At 39.3% G+C, this 18,326-nt stretch overlaps 2 protein-coding genes across 3 annotated transcripts; both read left to right on the forward strand.

The window, feature by feature from the left end:
- Positions 1 to 1,461: 1,461 nt before the first annotated feature.
- On the forward strand, positions 1,462 to 5,893 carry LOC109141877 (N-acetylaspartate synthetase). 2 transcript variants are annotated; one of them, XM_027282564.1, is made up of 3 exons: positions 1,462 to 1,965; positions 2,357 to 2,482; positions 3,605 to 5,893. In XM_027282564.1, the coding sequence occupies exons 1-3, from the start codon at positions 1,761 to 1,763 to the stop codon at positions 3,994 to 3,996; spliced, it is 723 nt and encodes a 240-aa protein (XP_027138365.1). In that variant the 5' UTR covers positions 1,462 to 1,760; the 3' UTR covers positions 3,997 to 5,893. The 2 variants fall into 2 exon arrangements, with proteins under 2 accessions (XP_027138365.1, XP_019129389.1); XM_019273844.2 differs by having other exon boundaries at positions 1,463 to 1,965; positions 2,318 to 2,482.
- Positions 5,894 to 9,915: 4,022 nt separating this feature from the next.
- On the forward strand, positions 9,916 to 15,207 carry LOC104927683 (CD209 antigen-like). Its single transcript, XM_010741812.3, has 7 exons — positions 9,916 to 10,075; positions 10,319 to 10,442; positions 11,898 to 11,996; positions 12,102 to 12,890; positions 13,097 to 13,248; positions 14,383 to 14,492; positions 14,582 to 15,207. The coding sequence occupies exons 2-7, from the start codon at positions 10,346 to 10,348 to the stop codon at positions 14,718 to 14,720; spliced, it is 1,386 nt and encodes a 461-aa protein (XP_010740114.2). The 5' UTR covers positions 9,916 to 10,075; positions 10,319 to 10,345; the 3' UTR covers positions 14,721 to 15,207.
- The last annotated feature ends 3,119 nt before the right edge of the window (positions 15,208 to 18,326 follow it).

Here is an 18,326-nt window from a genome sequence, read left to right on the forward strand (position 1 = left end):
CACATAACTTTGTTGGTATTATGTCTCGATCTGCGCATGTGCGTGATGCTTATCCAGGTATTTTATACCGTCTCTGGCGGTCAGAAAGAATGAAATAGAAATCCGGGTTTCCCTCCTGTTTTCTCTCCTCTTTTAACATGCAGCGGCCTGTGCTTTTCTGGCTGAAGCCGGAAAGGACCGGGAAAACAGCGCGCTTTGCACTTTGCTTCCAGACGACAGGCTGAGCGTGGCTTGCGTAGCTTCTGATTGGCTGTTGAGACTAGGTACCCCCTACGTGGGGCTACGTGAACTGTGTGGTGCATTTATTTGTAATGGGAAAATAAACACTATTGAACATTACAAATAAAGATAATATAGGAAAGTAAACAGTCTCTCTTTCTTTTGTTATAGCAGAGTTCTTTTACACCTGGCTACACATAGCTGGTCACTATCGCTTGTTAGCTGGTCAGACTTGAACAGACTTGTATTATATGTATCATATTTTTTAAAACAATGTTCAGTTTTTTGCATGAAGCCTGTTTCCTGTAATGCCTTGTTTTTATCAAATAACATTTTTGACTACAAACTTTAAAATTTAGAATTCTTTTCGTACCTACAAAAGAAGTCCAGGAAGAATAACTAGAGGAGAACAGAGACTTACTTTGAAACCTACAAGGCCACATTTCCATATGACAGTAAGCTCTGTGTACTGGTCTGTGTGCACATGTATTGAGCTTCCGCTTAAACTTGTATTTTTTTGTATTGCTTGTTAAGCGTGTTCGTTATTTTGTAAGTAAGGAGAACTCAAAGTCGGAAGTCCGTTTTAAAAAATGTATTTGAGCATTGAAGAATTAAAAGTACATGTACATGGACTCTCTTTGCTCTGGAAACCACAGTTCACTGACTCTAAGAGTGAGCGAGTTGCTGCAGCCAACGTCCCAAAAAGAAGTGCCTAACTTACAGGTAAACTAAGTATTTATATGTGAATGTGCTACTATCTTATTGGTCTAAAGGTGAAGAAGGGGAGGAGCCGTGGTTTAAACTTACCTCCCTCCTGACTGGTCCATCTCGATGTCCGTCCTGCTTGCTATGCTATTATATTACACCCTGGGTGTGCAGATCTTTAACAACAACAATCTATGTGTAACCAACCACGCCCTTAATGTGCCAAGAATTATTATGTGAGTGAGCGCATCATAACACTTATGTTAAGTAATATAACAACAACTCAGTGTTTTCTGATATAATGCAGCACGTATTACTGGTGAAATATTTATCCCTAACACGCTTCACATTAAGAAATGTGTGACTAATGCCAAAACATACACCAAATGCCACAAATGCATATATTTGCAAAACACACACCATTACAATCAGATACTGCCACCCATTCATGTGAAGTCATATTCACACACACACAGAAACAACAGCCTGGAACACCTCTGGGCACAACTGTATTCTGTAAAACAACACCTGTATATGTCAGGTTTAACCAACCAACCAACGTTTGGTTAAACCCTCTCTGACTATGTCTTTCTTTCAGTGACAGCAGCACATCTTTTCACATGTTGGAGCTGATAATAACGTGAGTGATGTCCAACTATGTTTGGAATCTTATCTGCAGGCGTCCTCATTGAAGATGGTCTAAGAAGAACTGCAAAGCCTCTGGGGCACAACACGACAGAGACGGCATAGAGAAACCTGCGCACAACAGACAGCACAAGCAAGCATTCATCAGCAGATAAAAGTTGTTAGTGGTTCTATAGCTACCTGCATTCAATATGGAGAAAACAACGATGAAAAATGACAAAGCACTAAAAGACCAAAATGGACTTCAAACTATCGTTGTTCGTGAGTTCGAACCAGCAGACGAACCACATGTCCAGCGGATCTTTTATGAAGGGCTCATGGAGATGATACCGGATACTGCCTTTAGAGGCTTAAGACACCACCTTGAGAGCCTCCTGCTTTATACCGCTATGACAGGTGAGATTACTACAGAAAAAACACACACATCGTGACTGTTTCTGCAGCTTGGAAAAAAATATGTAAGGTGGTAATTGCAAGTATGCTGATTAGGAACATTGGGACTGACCAGAGATCAGGAAACAATGTTCTCTTTTTAAGAAACCATCTTGATTGCAACAAAAACAGGCATTTGTTTTCCTATTCTGGTTTTTAATTCTGTGTTTTTCTGATGGAATTTATATTATAATATTGTGAAGAACTCTGTAGGCCTTATCTTCATTCTGTAGCCACGGATAAAGTTAACAACTTAAAACAACAGCTTAAGAGCTTCGTAATATTCACACATCTGCTCATATCTTTCCTCTGGCAGTTTTATGTTTTGTCATCACCATGTGTTGGTGGGTGATAGGACTCCTCCCTGCAATTGTGCTGTGTGGGCGCTATTTCTACAGCAGACGTGTGATTCATGGTTACCTGGAGCATGCCATGAACGGAGATATGGGAGACATTGAAGGCTTTTACATGAAATCATCAGGTATATATTTCATATAATTTCATTGAATTTCAAGGGCAGTATGTACTGAACAATAATCTACTAAATATAGTCTTGATTCATCTTTTATTCAATGATCAAGCATACCAATACATAAAAATGGCCATCTGAATATAACATAAGGAGTAGTGAGTGTTTTTAAACTCTGGACATACCTCCAGGACAGTTTGGCCCAAACTGTAGACTGAAGTCTAATAAATGGCAGCCAATTAATGCAGTAGAAGAGCAATGTATTACATTTGTATCATATCCTGTTTTAATATTTCCAGTTTTAAGACATCAAAGAGGAAAAACAATCCAATTTCTGAAGCAGAAAAAACTTTAAATTAACTGTTGTTTCTGAAAGTTTTAAGGCCAAAGGTAATCTACAGTGCAGAAGATACAGTTCAGAACAAAATCATTAATTCAATTTAAAACTAAGACATACTGGTTGCAACCCAAGTATTATAATAAGATTGTCATATTTTTGTTTGCTTTATTAGAACATTTTGATATATCTATAAAATACAACATGTCAGAGAGCTGTCAGAGTCAGCTTGGATAGGCTCCAGCCTCACCGTGACCCTGATGAAGATAAACGATTACAAATAATGGATGGATGGGCAACATATCAGCATGTGTCAGGGATAAAACAATTAAAGTCCTGTATTTTCTGAATTATATCAAAGTCAAGTGCTGTATGGGGGGAGACACGCAAAATAGTAACTAAGAAACTAGAAGTGGATTGTATAAATCACATGATCAAAGACATTTAATCACATGATCAAAACATTACATCACAGAGAGTTTGCTGTCATGTAGCTGATAAAATTCACAAGCTCATTAGGAAGGCTTTTCTATCCAGAGGCTACAAAACAGTTTGTTGTACATGTTATCATTGTCAACTCTGTCACTGTCATATCTAACCTGTCCATCATGTACAGGCTGTCCATGACACCTTTAATCAAGTCAGGACTGAAAAGGATATTGTACATTGCACTGGGAGGTCAACTGTCTCGTGTTGCTGTAAAAAGAAAGGCCTCGAGTGAATTATATTTTAAACTGATTTTTCTTTTTTTCGCATCCTTCATTATATTTATGTTGTGTCCTTACCCTCTACCTCAGACTCTTGTCTGTGGGTAGCAGTGCTGGAAGGCAAAGTGGTGGGTGTTGTAGCAGCAGTCGGCCAGCAGAAGTCAGGAGGTGCTGTCGAGTTGAAGCGGATGTCTGTTGACTGGAGCAGTCGGCAGCGTGGAGTTGGCGCGGCGCTGGGACGAAAGGTCCTGGAGTTTGCTGTCACTCACAGATACTCCTTTGTTGTTCTGGGAACCACGGCGTATACACAAGCTCCCCATCAGCTCTACCAGCGTCTGGGCTTTCGCTGTGTGGGGGTCACCAATGGGTACGTCACTCCTGGTGCCAATACGTCCTTCCTGGAACAAATTTTCTACAGGGTCCGCCATCATCACTACAGCCTTCATGTGCAAAATAGCAAGATCGCTTCAAAGGGACACTGACTTTAGTGGGAGTGCAGACGACTAATCTGATGTGAATATTCAAGACGGTCTGCATCAGAGAAATAACAGCCTCGGGTTTATGTTTAAATGCTTATGTTTTCCTAGAAAGCAACCTACGTGGATAACCTTTCAAAGATTTTGAAGCACCACTAAACCTGTAAGGGAATTTGGCATGGCTGTCTCTGACAATACAACTATTTACTTCTGTCTCCTTCAGTCAATTATGGTTTTAACCATGACAATGACCCACCCCTTAATAAAGCAGCTTTATTTACCTAAACTTAATCAAACTTTAATTATACAGTTGGCTGATCAGAAAAATCATAGAGATGTTTTTTGGGGGTAGTTTTTGACAAATTATCTCACCTGGCCCACAGTGCTGCTGTATCACAGCATGATCATATGGGTCAGACAAAGAAACCACCTATTTTTTAAGTTTAGTATAAATTGACAACTATTTAAAATTCATTCATGGGGTTTATTCATTTTACATTTGCTTTATTTGATTACAGACCAAAAAGGTCAAACACATTTTAGAATTCATCATAAACTGTAGGCTACAGCAACATTAATATGCATATTTAAAACAATAAATAAACAACATAAATCTACTGTACATGCCTATGGCTGTACAGGGAGGTATTAAACTATTTAATTACTGATGTCTGTGATTATCTCTGATGCTATATGTACTTTTGTTTTTGTTGGGTTGATATTTATTTCGTTGTTTCTTCTGTACTTGGGTCTTTCTTGCAAAATGAGATTACTTGATCAAATAAAGGGTATACAACTGCATATAGCGTTGTATGTCTATAAAGTTGGGGCACCCACAGGACACAAAGCTGCAGATGTGAAAGAAGATTCTCACAGCCTCCATATCCCATAATGCAACTCGATAACATCTTTATTCATTAGACATATCATTCTTCGTTCATTCTTCATCGGACTCATCTTCCTCCTCAGTGCCCACTTCCTTCAAACGTCATACCTCATATTTGTACGGTAGGAGTTCTTTATAGTCTGACATCTTCAGGGTTATTTTTTGTTTCAAACTTTGAAAAGCTCCCTTCAGAACCACAGATGGCATTATATAAGTGTTTTACCGGCTGAGTAGTACTGAACTACTTGTGATGAGTAAACTGATCTTCATGTTTAAAATTGGTGAAGTGCCCCTTTAAACCACTGGATAATTTCAAAAAATGAATCTCTGATGTGCATGCCTTTGCTCATTCATACGGCCCTGCAGGCTTTCTAATTCAAGCCTTTACTCTGTCATCAGTGTAACAGTAAAATTAATCAGCATTTTTTTTTTTTTTTTATCTCTGGGTGAACCACAGGGCTTTCTGTATACTCAGTGAAGTGGTCGTGTGTGTTGTATTCTTTTTGAGCTGTCAACTGATCTTGAAAACAGAACTGCTCAGATGAGATAACAGAAGGGTGTTGCAGTTGATCCCAGCTCTGTCAGGACTCACTTCCTCTTTGTTTGTTTTCCGTTGACTTACTCAGCGGTAAGACATGTCAGCTCAGCAGCAGTGGGAAAGTGTATGTTAGTATAACAACCCGCTGTATACAAGACATACATAACAGGCCAGGACAGTTTTCACACACCCTCCTTCTTCAGGGCAGCTGTGTATTCATTCAGGATATGGAGTTTGCAATACATGTAACAAAGAAAATCGTTTAGGTTGTTATTTTAAACATCGGTATTGGCCCAGAATTTTGTTCGGTCATGTAGAGAATGCTGATTAGCCATACCAACATGTGCTTCCACATTTTACTCAGGAACCTGACTAAGCATGTGTTATGGGAATTTTAAAGAAGAACCCTTGAATAAGGAAGACTGGATTCAAAGTATCAAAGTTTAAGTTGAATTCATTATTCTTGTACAAGAAGGAGCATTTAAAGGGCAACACAAAAAGGGGTTACAGAGAAAAGGCTCCCTGAAGAGCACTATCAATAGGTTCTTATACATTTTTTAAAAATGGGCTGTCTCGGACACCTCCCCACTGATACAGATAACATTATAACATTCCTTTTTTTTGGTTTACTGCTCAGTCTAGCCTGTCTCTCCTGTCCTTGTGCTACTAATTTATAATTATCTCTTCCGAGGCATGCAAAAGACAGACACACAAACACTATATCTATATGAGTTAAAACATCTGCACCCCAGTATAACTCTAATTTTTATAACAGCATGAATTTAATTGAACCCACAAGAGTAGGAATGCACCGATTGTGAAATTCTGGGCCAATACCGATGTTTAAAATAACAACTTAAACGATTTTCTTTGTTACATGTATTGCAAACTCCATAACGTAAATCTTTCACGAAGGTTGTGTACGCACAAAAACGTGGCGTACATCCTTTTACACGTTCACGTTCAGATGTATCAAACGCTTTCTGCTGAGAGTCATACAGGTTGTGTGTGTGTCAGAAGAGGCAAGGTGGAGGGGGGAGAGGGATAGACTGATCCAAGGCGGCAGGCCACACAACACAAACTGCTTCCAAATAAATTGTATTTTATTCCTAGAATTAACATAGACCCATATACCTACATGTAATTAATTGGGTTATGTGAAAAATTATGGGATTATGGGAAAAAAAATTATAATGTATGCGTCCTCACGTGACTCTGGTTGATTGACGGCAAACCGACAGTGTTGGCAAAGGTACAGTGGTTAATGATGTCAAGTCTTCATCATGGACCAAAGTAAAAAACCAAAGAAGCATCAGGTGCCCAGTTTAGAAAACGAAGAAAAGAAGAAGAGGAGAAACGGGCCAAAGATAAAGGTATGCAGATTTCTGAGTGACGTGAGTGACAGCAGCTATAGGCTGTTTATTAGCCTCTTGCCAGTATGTTGCTATTAGCCACAGAAGATGACTCTATATGGTCGTATTTAGTTTTGCTGAACTAGCAACTATTAGAATTGACATCAACGATGCAACTAATTTCACCCATAGGCAACCTAGTCTGGTTTATGACAAGTGCAAATTCACACAGACGGTGGAATTTTTTTTTTTTTACTGTACACTTATGCTAACTTAAACAACTTCTAATATACATTGAAATTTTGTAAGCTACATGTGATATAGCTTTTTAAATAATTTGTAGTATGTTATGCTTTACATTGGTGTTTATATATTGTATTTCATTTATTTATCTTGTGTTTTGTGTGTTCTTGTTACCTTTTATATATAATAAAGTAATACAAATCTAAAACATTGTTGTGTCGGTGCAGGGGTTGGGGGTAGTTGGCCAGGGTGTAAATGTAGCCAGGACCGCCTCTGATCAAACGTGAAACAATTGTAGAAATGTGCGTGCCCCACGCCAACTTTATAGCTGTCGTACGCACGTTTCTACAGCTATTGTTCCTTTGGCGACACCTTAGAGGTGATGCTGGGAAACTGTTAATAATGTGAAAACAAGTAGTCACCAGAGTGATGTGCACATCAGAGACACACTTATGAACAATTAACACACCCACGTGTTTACAATTATATGGGTGGATATAAAAGCATGCACAATGTGATGAAGAAAATGGTATCAACAATGGCAGCGTTAGTGTTGTTAGAGGACCTTGTAAATGGTGCAATCCGACATGAGCGAGTATTTAAGGAACGCAAGGATTTACTTGCAAACGATGATAATTGGCTCATAAGCCGATTTCAGTTACCAAGGCCAGTGTTACTGGAGTTGTGCGCAGAGCTGCGGCCAGCCCTAGAGCGCAACACGGCGAGGAGCCAGGGGTTGTCTGTGTCCACACAGATGCTGACCACGCTGGGGTTCCTGGCAACAGGGGCATTCCAGCGGGAGCTGGCTGAATGGCCAGGAGTGTGCCAGTCAACCCTGAGCCGAGCCATGCCAGCTGTGTGGTACGGAATCATTCGAATGTCATCCAGGTACATCAGATTTCCGTACAATGCTGTTGAACAGGCCGACATTAAAGCGCAATTTGCAGCGAGAGTAGGTTTCCCTAATGTAATCGGAGCTATTGACTGCACACACATTGCTATAAAAGCGCCATCACAGGATGAATGTGTTTAGGTTAATAGGAAACATTTTCATTCCATAAATGTTCAAATCATATGTGATGCACAAATGCAGCTAACTTACATTGTGGCAATGTGGCCTGGTTTAACGCATGACTCCTTCATTATGACTAACAGCATGGTTGGAAACAGGCTGGAGGCTGGCACGGTGCGCGATGGGTGGCTCATGGGTGAGTAAATAGTTTATTTGTTTAATTGTCCCATATGTAAACCAGCCCAATGCACATTTGGGCATGTGCACATTCAAATATAATGTTTTTGGTTTTCTTTATTTTCTGCTGGTCAAATTAGAGCTGCAGAGCTTTCTAACAAGCCCCTGATTGTCTCCCTGTGTTCAGTATTCATGTCAGTAAAAGCGGGCGTAAAGTTGGAAATGTCAGCCACAGCGCACTTCTGCATTCATTAATTGTGTGGTTCATTTAAATGGTGCATTGTATTCTGCCTTCATCTGACCCCAGGGGACCGTGGCCTTCATGGCCTCCACCCCGGTGAGAGCTGACCATTTCTTTTTAACCTCTGTGAGTGCACGCTGCTCGGATCCCATGGCATTTACAGCCTCACACACACGCTCCCACTTTTTTTGTCATATTTATCCCCGTTGACAGGGTACCAAACAGAATCTCCACTTCATTCACTAGAATTTATAGCTCAGACTCTGTGAAATTCATTTTCTTTCCTTTGTTCATTGCATTATCTGATCGGACAAAGAGGTGAATCTCAGGTCCAGGGCCTATTTAAATAGATTTGCATATTTAAATGGGGGCGTGGACAGGGAGGAGTTGCATGTGCGCTCAATTCCACGTTGATTGGGATGTACAAAAGAAACGTGCTTGGATCCATGCGAACGCACACTTTGATACATCAGAATTGTTTGTGGGTACGACAGTTTCTGGGTTTTGGCACATGCCAAGTATTTGTACATGAGGCCCCTGCTCTGCTTGCTCACCTGCATATCATCATCTCATCAAGCTCCTGCACTATTTAACTCTGGTTCACTCTCCCAGACTATGCCAGTTTGTCGTTGTACCTTATGTGGTAACTGTTCCCATACAGGCTCCGAAGAAACCTTCTTTGAAGGTTCTTTGTTGTAGTCTTTTTGACTGTTCGTCTGTTTATCCCTAACCCAGCCACACTCACCTGCCCTGCTTGCCACGCTCAGCCTACCCTCATCTGCTCACCTGTCCTCGTCGACCTGCCCTGAAATCCTCCCCACCCCCCCTGACTCCTCCTGTCTTGTCTGTCTGTGTACTGTCTTGGTAATAAAAAGCCTTGAAATACAACTCCTGTTTTCGTCTGCATTGTGGGTTCAGTGCCCAGCCTAGCGCAAGTGTAACGCTATCAAGTTCAGATCAAAAAGTGAAACTTATTTAGATGCGGAATTTAAAATCTTGTGCACATTGTGTTTTCATGATGATCACAATAAGATTAAATAGTCTTCAGAGTCTATAAAAAATAGAGCCCAGTTCACAATATTTTGCTGAATCAATAAATAAGCTGGAAACTTGAGTAATCAAGCAGACACATCCTCTGGTATACAAAACTCCATGTTCAGCATTTTTGTGTTTTGTGAAATCTGTTCTTCCTCATATCCAACATGTTGTGAAATTGGCCAAAAGTTGCTGCTAAACCACAAAAACAGATTTTAGAAAATCTGACACTAATAAGTGAGAATGAGTTTATCTTGTGTGTTGAAACAAAACATTTTCCTAGGCCATGATAATGCCACAACCAATGCACTATCAGTCTGGAGATCAATGTTGGAAGGCCAAAAGTATCCTGAATTAATTAACAAATTTCAACACTGATCTCTGACTTTCTCACTAGTAATAGGGAAGAAGAGACATTCTTGCTCCGCCTACTGACCAACCCTCAAACACCATGCAAGGATTCAAATTGAGTGTGGCATATCTTGAAGCATAAGTGTAGGGTGAAGTTACAGAAAGGTTCAGGTTTACTCTGTTATTACTCAAAACATCATTCCTTCATTCTTCCAAAGCTTTGGCTGCGATATCATCTCTACAAGCAGAGGTAAGGTTTACTTTGTTAGTGTCTTATAGTCATGGTACTTGAGGGCTTAACCTGGTATCCTGGTGTCCAGTATTGCACTATAAAAATCCAAAAACTATCAACACTTGGAAAAGGTAATACAGAGTCTACATTATTATTCTATAAGTTGAAACAGGAACTTAGACCTAGGCACTTATAAGGGCAAATTTTGTACTAACATTACTGAATTTCACATGCTAATGCTGCAGTCTTTTCCCCTGTTAGACCTCAGCTCATGCAGCACATGCAAAGATGGCTGTCGAGTACCATTCCTCTACAGCGAAAAACATGGAAAGTAAAATTGGCTATGAGCAGTTTTTTGAGGATGGCATCAAGCTCCGGTATTCAGGTAATAAAATAAGAACTTTACACTAAATAGGGTTGGGTGATGTATCATTATATATCATGAGAATAAATTTGTGAACTGCCCGTTCCCCTCAACTCCACAGAGGTTTTTTAACATTTCACTGATTTGGTCTCACAGATCACAGCACTCAACTGTTGCTTTACGGCACTGAGTCACAGAAGTCACGTCAACTATTTCACTGATTTTGGATAACTGATTATTGATCATCAGTGATTTTTGAAACTGGATCATATTTTATAGAGAAAAAAATTCTCTTTTCCCTCTGATATCCTCTAGCTGAAGTGCAACAACTCTGTGATTTACAGAGTTTCCTGATGGACAGCAAACTGCTGCAAACTATAGCCACTCTTCTGGATCTCAGTTGCACAAATGCAGGCGATTGAACTGTACAGCAGAGGCAAAATTTGTAACCTATTGTGCTGAATGTAGGCAGCATAGGTGGGGTCAAACATGCACACTTCTTTACTATTCTTTACTATTGACTGGTCACAGCTCACCAAACTCCTTGCAAATTAAAGATGTAAATTTATGTCTTTTTAACTTATTTATTATGAACATGTTAGCAAACCATTTACAAATTTCCAGGCCGATATACATTAGCATGTGAATCATGTTTCTGCCTTCAGCAGCAGGCGGGTCATTTTAAGCAAACCAGCTCTGATAATTTAACTGTCCACTACCTGGCCAGCACCACACAGTAGACAAACTGAGCTAACAAAGTTAGCCAACAGCTGATTAGAACAGTGGAGCTTTTAGGAGCATGAATCAAATCTTTATCCCAGGAATGGTGGAGATCAAAACAGAGACATTAACATGTCAATGTGAATTCAATTGTACCATTGTTAAAATCAAACAGAACACAGTGACAATAGTGTAAAACCATTGAGACGAAGCAAAAAAATCTAGGCTAAGCTTTAGCTACTTCTACATCACAATATATTTCAAGAGACAATAAAAAAAACTCAGCTGTCTGTGAATTTTTCCGTTATATTCATATTGAAGTTTATGTCTCAATCCCAATACCCCAATTAATAGTTTTGGTTGCATTGGTGGGCAAAGTTGCATTCATTGGATAAAGTATCTTGATTCTTTGACTAAGTGATTAGCCAATTTAACCAAGTACTAACAACTATCATTCTTCTATAGTTTTTTTAAAATTTATATTTATTTACATGTATCAATTTAACTTGAAATATATATGGCCATTTTAATAATGTTCACAGGTCCTGGTTTAAATGATACATGCGATTTATGTTGGTGTATGTAATATGATGTTTTAATGTTTATGTTTAATATTGATGATGTTTAATGATAAATTAAACATTATTATATATAGTCTATTTCTAAAATGACTATTAATTAGTCAACATTTTTGCTTTAAATGAATGTTCTGTAAAACAGTTTTAAGTTTCTGTTCCTACTTTTGCTATCATTCAGTTCATTCATTGAGAAACAACCCATACCGGGTTGCTACAGTTTGCCTCAGCCTGCTGTGTGTTGTCCTGTTGGCTGGGGTCATAGGTCAGAGTGTCCACTGTGAGTCAACCTCTTTGTTTTCTCTCACAAATATTCACATGTTTAGGAAGTTGCTTGATGTCATGGTAAAATAACTGATTTACTGATATCTCTTATCTCTGGCAGATCAAAAAATAGAACAAGACCAGCAGAACAACCTAAAAGCCGTGATTAAAGAGAAAGAGACTGTACAGGAGAACCTAAAGACGGTGAAAAAAGAGAAAAGGGATCTTGAGACCACACGTGATAACCTACAGCAAAACTTAGATTATGTATCTAAAAGAAGAGACCAGATACAGACAAATAACAGATTACTGACTGAAGAAACAAGCAACCTTAAAGCTAGCAAAACCCAGCTTCAGACCACTAATGCGGCTTTACAGAAAGAGACAGAACAGCTAAGGGCCAGTAACACTCAGCTTCAGACTAATAGTGATACCTTGACTACAGCCAGAGACCAATTACAGCAACGCTATGATTCAGCGGTCAAACGCAGAAATGAGTTACAGGCCAGCTATGACTCAGTGACCAAAGACAGGGACAATTTACAGAACAAATACAATAATGCAACCAGAGCAAGAGACCAGCTGCAAAAGGATTACAACACCATGATCGTGACTGTAGAGCATTTGCAGGACAGATACAACTACTCTTCCAATGAGAAAGACAAGCTAGAAAGCAGTCACCAAAACCTTACCATAGCAAAAGACACTCTGGAGGCCACTTACAAAGTGCTGGTAAAAGCAAGAGATGAGTTGCAGACTTCTTATAACTCCTTGATTAAAGAAAAAGAAGATCTTGAAAGCAGTTGCAAAATTGTAACTGATGAGAGAAACCTGTTCAGGATTAAAAATGACAACCTGACAGCTGAGAGAGACCAGCTGCAGAAGGAACTTGAGACCACAAAGACTCAAAGTGAGTAGAAATAATTGAGGAACTTGACAAAAGCACATAAGCAAGTATGTTTCATATTGTTCACCTGACAAAATGCATGTAGCCTTCTTGTCAAAATTTTGCTGGAGAAAGCTGGATGGTCTGCTTGCTATCTCATGTTCTCTAACTCTATGCTTTTTTTAAACCCCTTTGTCTCTGTGTTTGGTTATTGATCAATAAATATATAGCTATTTCGAACAAGAGATGCCCCACTGGCTGGAGGAAATACCAGGGCAGCTGCTACTTTCCGTCTGCTAGCAAGAAATCCTGGAGGCTGAGCAGAGAAGACTGTCAACGCAAAGGAGCAGACCTGGCAATCATAACAAGCCAAGAGGAAATGGTTTGTTTATCTGTATGGATTTGTCTATATCTGCATGACCGTACGTGCAGATGACACTGTGTAAATTTTCATAAAATCATAATGTGTCAGCTCCTTAAGGGCATTTTATCTTATTAAAGCTGCACTAATCAATATTTTCATTCTAACAATAAGACAATGGATGCGTAATGTGAAAATCACAGTGATGAAACCATTGGCAGAACACAGTGTTAGTAAAGCTGCCAAGCACTATTGGAAATAGTAGAAATGTAGGCAAATCAGACACCATAAAAGAGACTCTCTAGCTACTTCTAATAAATGCAGCTAATCAAAATGAAAAGAATGAACAAATGAATGTGAATTAGATGCATTTGTCTTAAAGGTCAATTACTGATTTACAGATTTTAGCCCATTAATTAAACAATAGTTATACACTAGAAGATTTTAGATTATTGCTGACCACTTTTCAAAACTGTTTTTGCTATAGCATTTTTCAAATAGACTCTTGAATAATTTAGTAAAACCTACCTGGGGGCGGCACCGTGGTGCAGTGGTTAGCACCGTCACCTCACAGCAAGAAGGTAGGAGCCTTGGCTGGGTACCTTTCTGTGTGGAGTTTCCATGTTCTTCTCATGTCTGTGTGGGTTCTCTCCGGGTACTCTGGCTTCCTCCCACATTACAAAGACATGGTTAATTGGTGACTCTAAATTGGCCGTTGTCTCTATGTGCCCTGTGATAAGCTGGTGACTTGTCCAGAGTGTACAAATGTGGTTACAAATGGATGCCCTACCTGTAGTTGAAGCTGCATCAATTGTTTTTTTTTGGCTACTTGGGACCAGTGGAATTAGTTAGAGTCAACATTGAAGACAACATTGACAAACTTAAAACTTTATATGGTGAAAGAGCTTAGAAATTATTTATACACAGCAAAAGAAAACTTGGCAACTCACTGAATGTCCTGAAGGACATATCAGTTTTCTTTAGCTTCCCCACTATGTCCATTAGCTAGTTGCTAACTTCATTCATGATGTAATTTCATCCACTGTTAGTATGAAAAAAATAATGATCACTGCAAAGCAAAATGCAACTTAATGTAACCTTACATGTACAAAACTCACTACAAAAACCTTTAACTTCAATTCTCTTCTCTCATAGAACTTCGTTAATAGCTTGTATACAACTGACAAAGAAGTCTGGATTGGATTGACTGATGAAGGAGTAGAAGGGCATTGGAAATGGGTAGATGGGACACCACTGGTCACAGCGTAAGAAACTCGCCCTGGGCAATGTTGGCTTTGTTTACCACAGGACAGATCTGTGTTTATCCTCATTTCAATGTCTCCTTGTCCTGCAGGTTCTGGGGTAAAGACCAGCCCAACAGCTTTGATGGGAGGAACCAGGACTGTGTGGAGTTCTGGCGCCGTTCGACACGGGCTGGCAACTGGAATGATGAGGCCTGTAACGTAGATGAACATTATCTCTGTGAGATGTAGTTTTCCTGTACAGAGAGGCCTAGAGCTTTGGCCTTATTGGCCAATGTCTGGTGCTGATTATCATCATGCAAGGTCAGTACAGTTAGAGCTGGGTGATATATTGAATATATTCACTATATTTAAATGTCAATAATATGCGTTTTGAGTTTTCAATATTGCTACTTGCTGCCACTGAGGGTAGTTACATTATTTTAGTCAGCCATTAAGCTTAGATGAGTTTAAATTGCAGTGCAATAGTTAGTGAAAGGCTGTGTGTTGTATTTGTTGCCACAGAAAAGAAATAACAAGTACCTGTTCATGTAATGTTTATATAGTGTCGTACTTTTCACAGCTGAGTTGCCCTAGACTGTGAACAACTAGTTAACAGCTACCAGTCACTGAGTTTTTTTTTTTTTTTACTTTTTTAGTTACTTTACCCACAGATTGTGGGTGACTGACTTCTAACTGCTAACCACTGTAACATTACACAAACAGCCATTCAGTGACTGTTACTGCAACCTAAGCTTATACATGCATACAATAACACTTTATGGCTGACTAAAGGTTACTGTGAGTGATGGTTTTTACCCTTCCTTAAAGGGTAAGTCTCATCAAGTAGCACACAGGTGATGTTAGGCTGTCTACTTTTATTATATGGATTTAAGCAAATGCGAACCCCACTTTGAAAATATTTAAAAACTACTATGGTAAAATTATTTTAAAAAGTATTATAACAAAATTCACTTTAAGTACTCACTGTGCAGTAATAATTCCTGTCAGTATTACTGCTGCATTAATGTGTACGTCACATTTTAGATTAGCAGTCTATGATTGAGGTAATTTGAATTACTTTAAATACTGCTGGCTAATTTAATCTACAACAATGTAAACAAGATCATTATATGTTTGCACTACGTTAGAATTCACTGTATGTTATTTGTGAATATAAGGATATATATATATATATATATATATATCGTAAACTGCGGCAAAGCCTAAAAATATTGAGATATTCTTTATAACCATATCACCCAGCTCTAAATGTAGTACAAAAAATGGCTGTTAAACACTGGTGTCAGTGAATTGGAAATAATAGAAACACCGGACCCCGTGTTTGCTTAAGGCCTAAAATGTTTTGTTATGATGACTAAACTATTATGAAGTCAAATTTAGCACTTACACTGACGTAGGTTGGTTGGAGTAAACTGTCTTGGTGATGTGAAACCACATTGTTTCAAAGGTGACTGAGCTTTTTATAGATATCTGTGCATGTTGTAGAAACAATTATGCCAGTGTTATATAACTAATGATAATGAACTAATGACTCTGATGATTGTTGAATGATTTCCATTTATAAGTAGAATAAGACACTTTCAGATTATGTATAAACTAATTTGTTACTGTGATTAATTAATGAAGCATTTCCTATGAGTTGTACAATGTGTCCTCTAGCAGCAGCAATATACTGTAATATACACAATTCAATATGTGCTAACAACCATTCATTCTGTGCTTTAACAATTTAAATGGAACAAACAGAAAAAATGCTTTTTATTACAATTATATATTTTTGCTTTTTTACATTTTCATGAACAGATTTTATATATTGATTTATGTAAACATAAACTGAATGATTTTAAATAAAATAATTTACCTTCACCTTCTTCTTCTACTAGTGTAATGAATCAGATTCATAGAGTACACATACACTATACCTAAAGCTAAAGTTAGTAATGACAATGTGTTGGCTGACTAGGAACAATATCATCTGACACTGTCTGCATATGATATTATGGACACATTTCACTACATTAAAGTCTGTGTACAGGCAATTGCTAAATTTCTTTCAAAATACATTAAATATGTTAGAAAATAGTTGCTGAAAACACGTGAAAGAACTTGATATGATATATTACTGAAATGTGGAGTTAGAGGTTAAAACAGTTTTTCACCAGTTTTCAGTCCAGGATATTTTGGACGGTCCTAAAGGGTGGCTCGATGACACACTGAGGCCACCCTGAGCAAACTCCTACACCCCTAGCAGAGAGACAGAGATTAATTCATCTCACTCAGAGTGTTTCAAAGGTAGTCATGTCATTTTCTGAACTCATCTGACACGTTTCAGTCACTTCAAAATTGCTGCTTGACTGCTTGAGTGGGCGTGGCTCAATCACATTCAGTGGACACACCCCCACAGTCCTGGAGCTGAGAACCCTGCTCATTTTTACACGATTTTAACACCTAATTTCTTAAACTTGTCGATATATTTAATCATTCAAATTTGGCTGGGTGGTTAATAACAGTTTCTTCTTTAGTCTGATGAACTCAGAAGACATATTTATTATTACTTTACACAGACTTTAGAGCAACATTACAGCTGTCCATATTTACAAATGTGGGCGTACGACAAATGGCAAAACATATGAGGGGCCGTCAGGGACATTATTCAGAAATACCTCTCACACACACTACTGAAATATTACGCTCTTACACACACTAGTGAAACGCTCTTACACACACTAGTGAAACGCTCTCACACACACTACTGAAATATTACGCTCTTACACACACTAGTGAAACGCTCTTACACACACTAGTGAAACGCTCTCACACACACTACTGAAATATTACGCTCTTACACACACTAGTGAAACGCTCTTACACACACTAGTGAAATGCCTCTCACACACACTACTGAAATGCTCTCACACACACTACTGAAACGCTCCTCACACACACTACTGAAATGCTCTCACACACACTACTGAAATGCTCTCACACACACTGCTTATGCTCTCACACACACTACTGAGTTTCAGTGAACCGGAAGGCATTTCAGTGAACCGGAAGGCATTTCATGAAACCGGAAGGCATTTCACTTAAACCGGAAGGCATTTCAGTGTAACCGGAAGGCGTTTCACTAAAACCGGAAGGCGGGTTGTAAGAGGGAGCGCAGCATCGTTGGCTTGCAGATGTCGCGCCAGGAGGAGCTTTCCAGTGGACTTACAGAAGCTGCCGCGCTACTCAACAACATTTTGTCATCAGTGGAGACAATTCGAACATTATCTAATGCAACAGCGAGCAGGCAACAGTGCCACGCCCCCTTGAGTGCCGACACGTGGAGAGCCGGCTTACGGCGCTTTTCCCGTCTCGCGCCGCAATGGCGCGGCGCAACACCAGCTGTTGGCCCGGTCAGGAGCTCGTGCCGCGTTACCAAGCTCAGCAGAGCTTCGGGACATGGAACCAGGACAACCGGCCAACACGCTGGGTGTTACAAACCCGCCTTCGGTTTAAGCGGACACGCCTTCCGGTTACACTGAAATGCCTTCCGGTTTAAGTGAAATGCCTTCCGGTTTAAGTGAAGTGCCTTCTGGTTTCACTGAAATGCCTTCCGGTTTCACTGAAATGCCTTCCGGTTACACTGAAATCTCAGTAGTGTGTGTGAGAGCATTTCAGTAGTGTGTGTGAGAGCGTTTCAGTAGTGTGTGTGAGAGCATTTCAGTAGTGTGTGTGAGAGCATTTCAGTAGTGTGTGTGAGAGCGTTTCAGTAGTGTGTGTGAGAGCATTTCACTAGTGTGTGTGAGAGCATTTCAGTAGTGTGTGTGAGAGCATTTCACTAGTGTGTGT

This window comes from Larimichthys crocea, chromosome X (assembly GCF_000972845.2).
Source record: "Larimichthys crocea isolate SSNF chromosome X, L_crocea_2.0, whole genome shotgun sequence".
NCBI lineage: Eukaryota > Metazoa > Chordata > Actinopteri > Sciaenidae > Larimichthys > Larimichthys crocea.

What these genes read in the sequence shown, in the direction of transcription:
- LOC104927683 (XM_010741812.3), top strand. Translation starts at nt 10,346, where the DNA reads ATGGCTGTCGAGTACCATTCCTCTACAGCGAAAAACATGGAAAGTAAA. An exon ending in CATCAAGCTCCGGTATTCAG is followed by an intron (nt 10,443 to 11,897) that starts GTAATAAAATAA and finishes GCTATCATTCAG; the next exon opens with TTCATTCATTGAGAAACAAC. An exon ending in CATAGGTCAGAGTGTCCACT is followed by an intron (nt 11,997 to 12,101) that starts GTGAGTCAACCT and finishes TATCTCTGGCAG; the next exon opens with ATCAAAAAATAGAACAAGAC.
- LOC109141877 (XM_019273844.2), top strand. Translation starts at nt 1,761, where the DNA reads ATGGAGAAAACAACGATGAAAAATGACAAAGCACTAAAAGACCAAAAT. An exon ending in GCTTTATACCGCTATGACAG is followed by an intron (nt 1,966 to 2,317) that starts GTGAGATTACTA and finishes TTCCTCTGGCAG; the next exon opens with TTTTATGTTTTGTCATCACC. An exon ending in CTTTTACATGAAATCATCAG is followed by an intron (nt 2,483 to 3,604) that starts GTATATATTTCA and finishes CCTCTACCTCAG; the next exon opens with ACTCTTGTCTGTGGGTAGCA.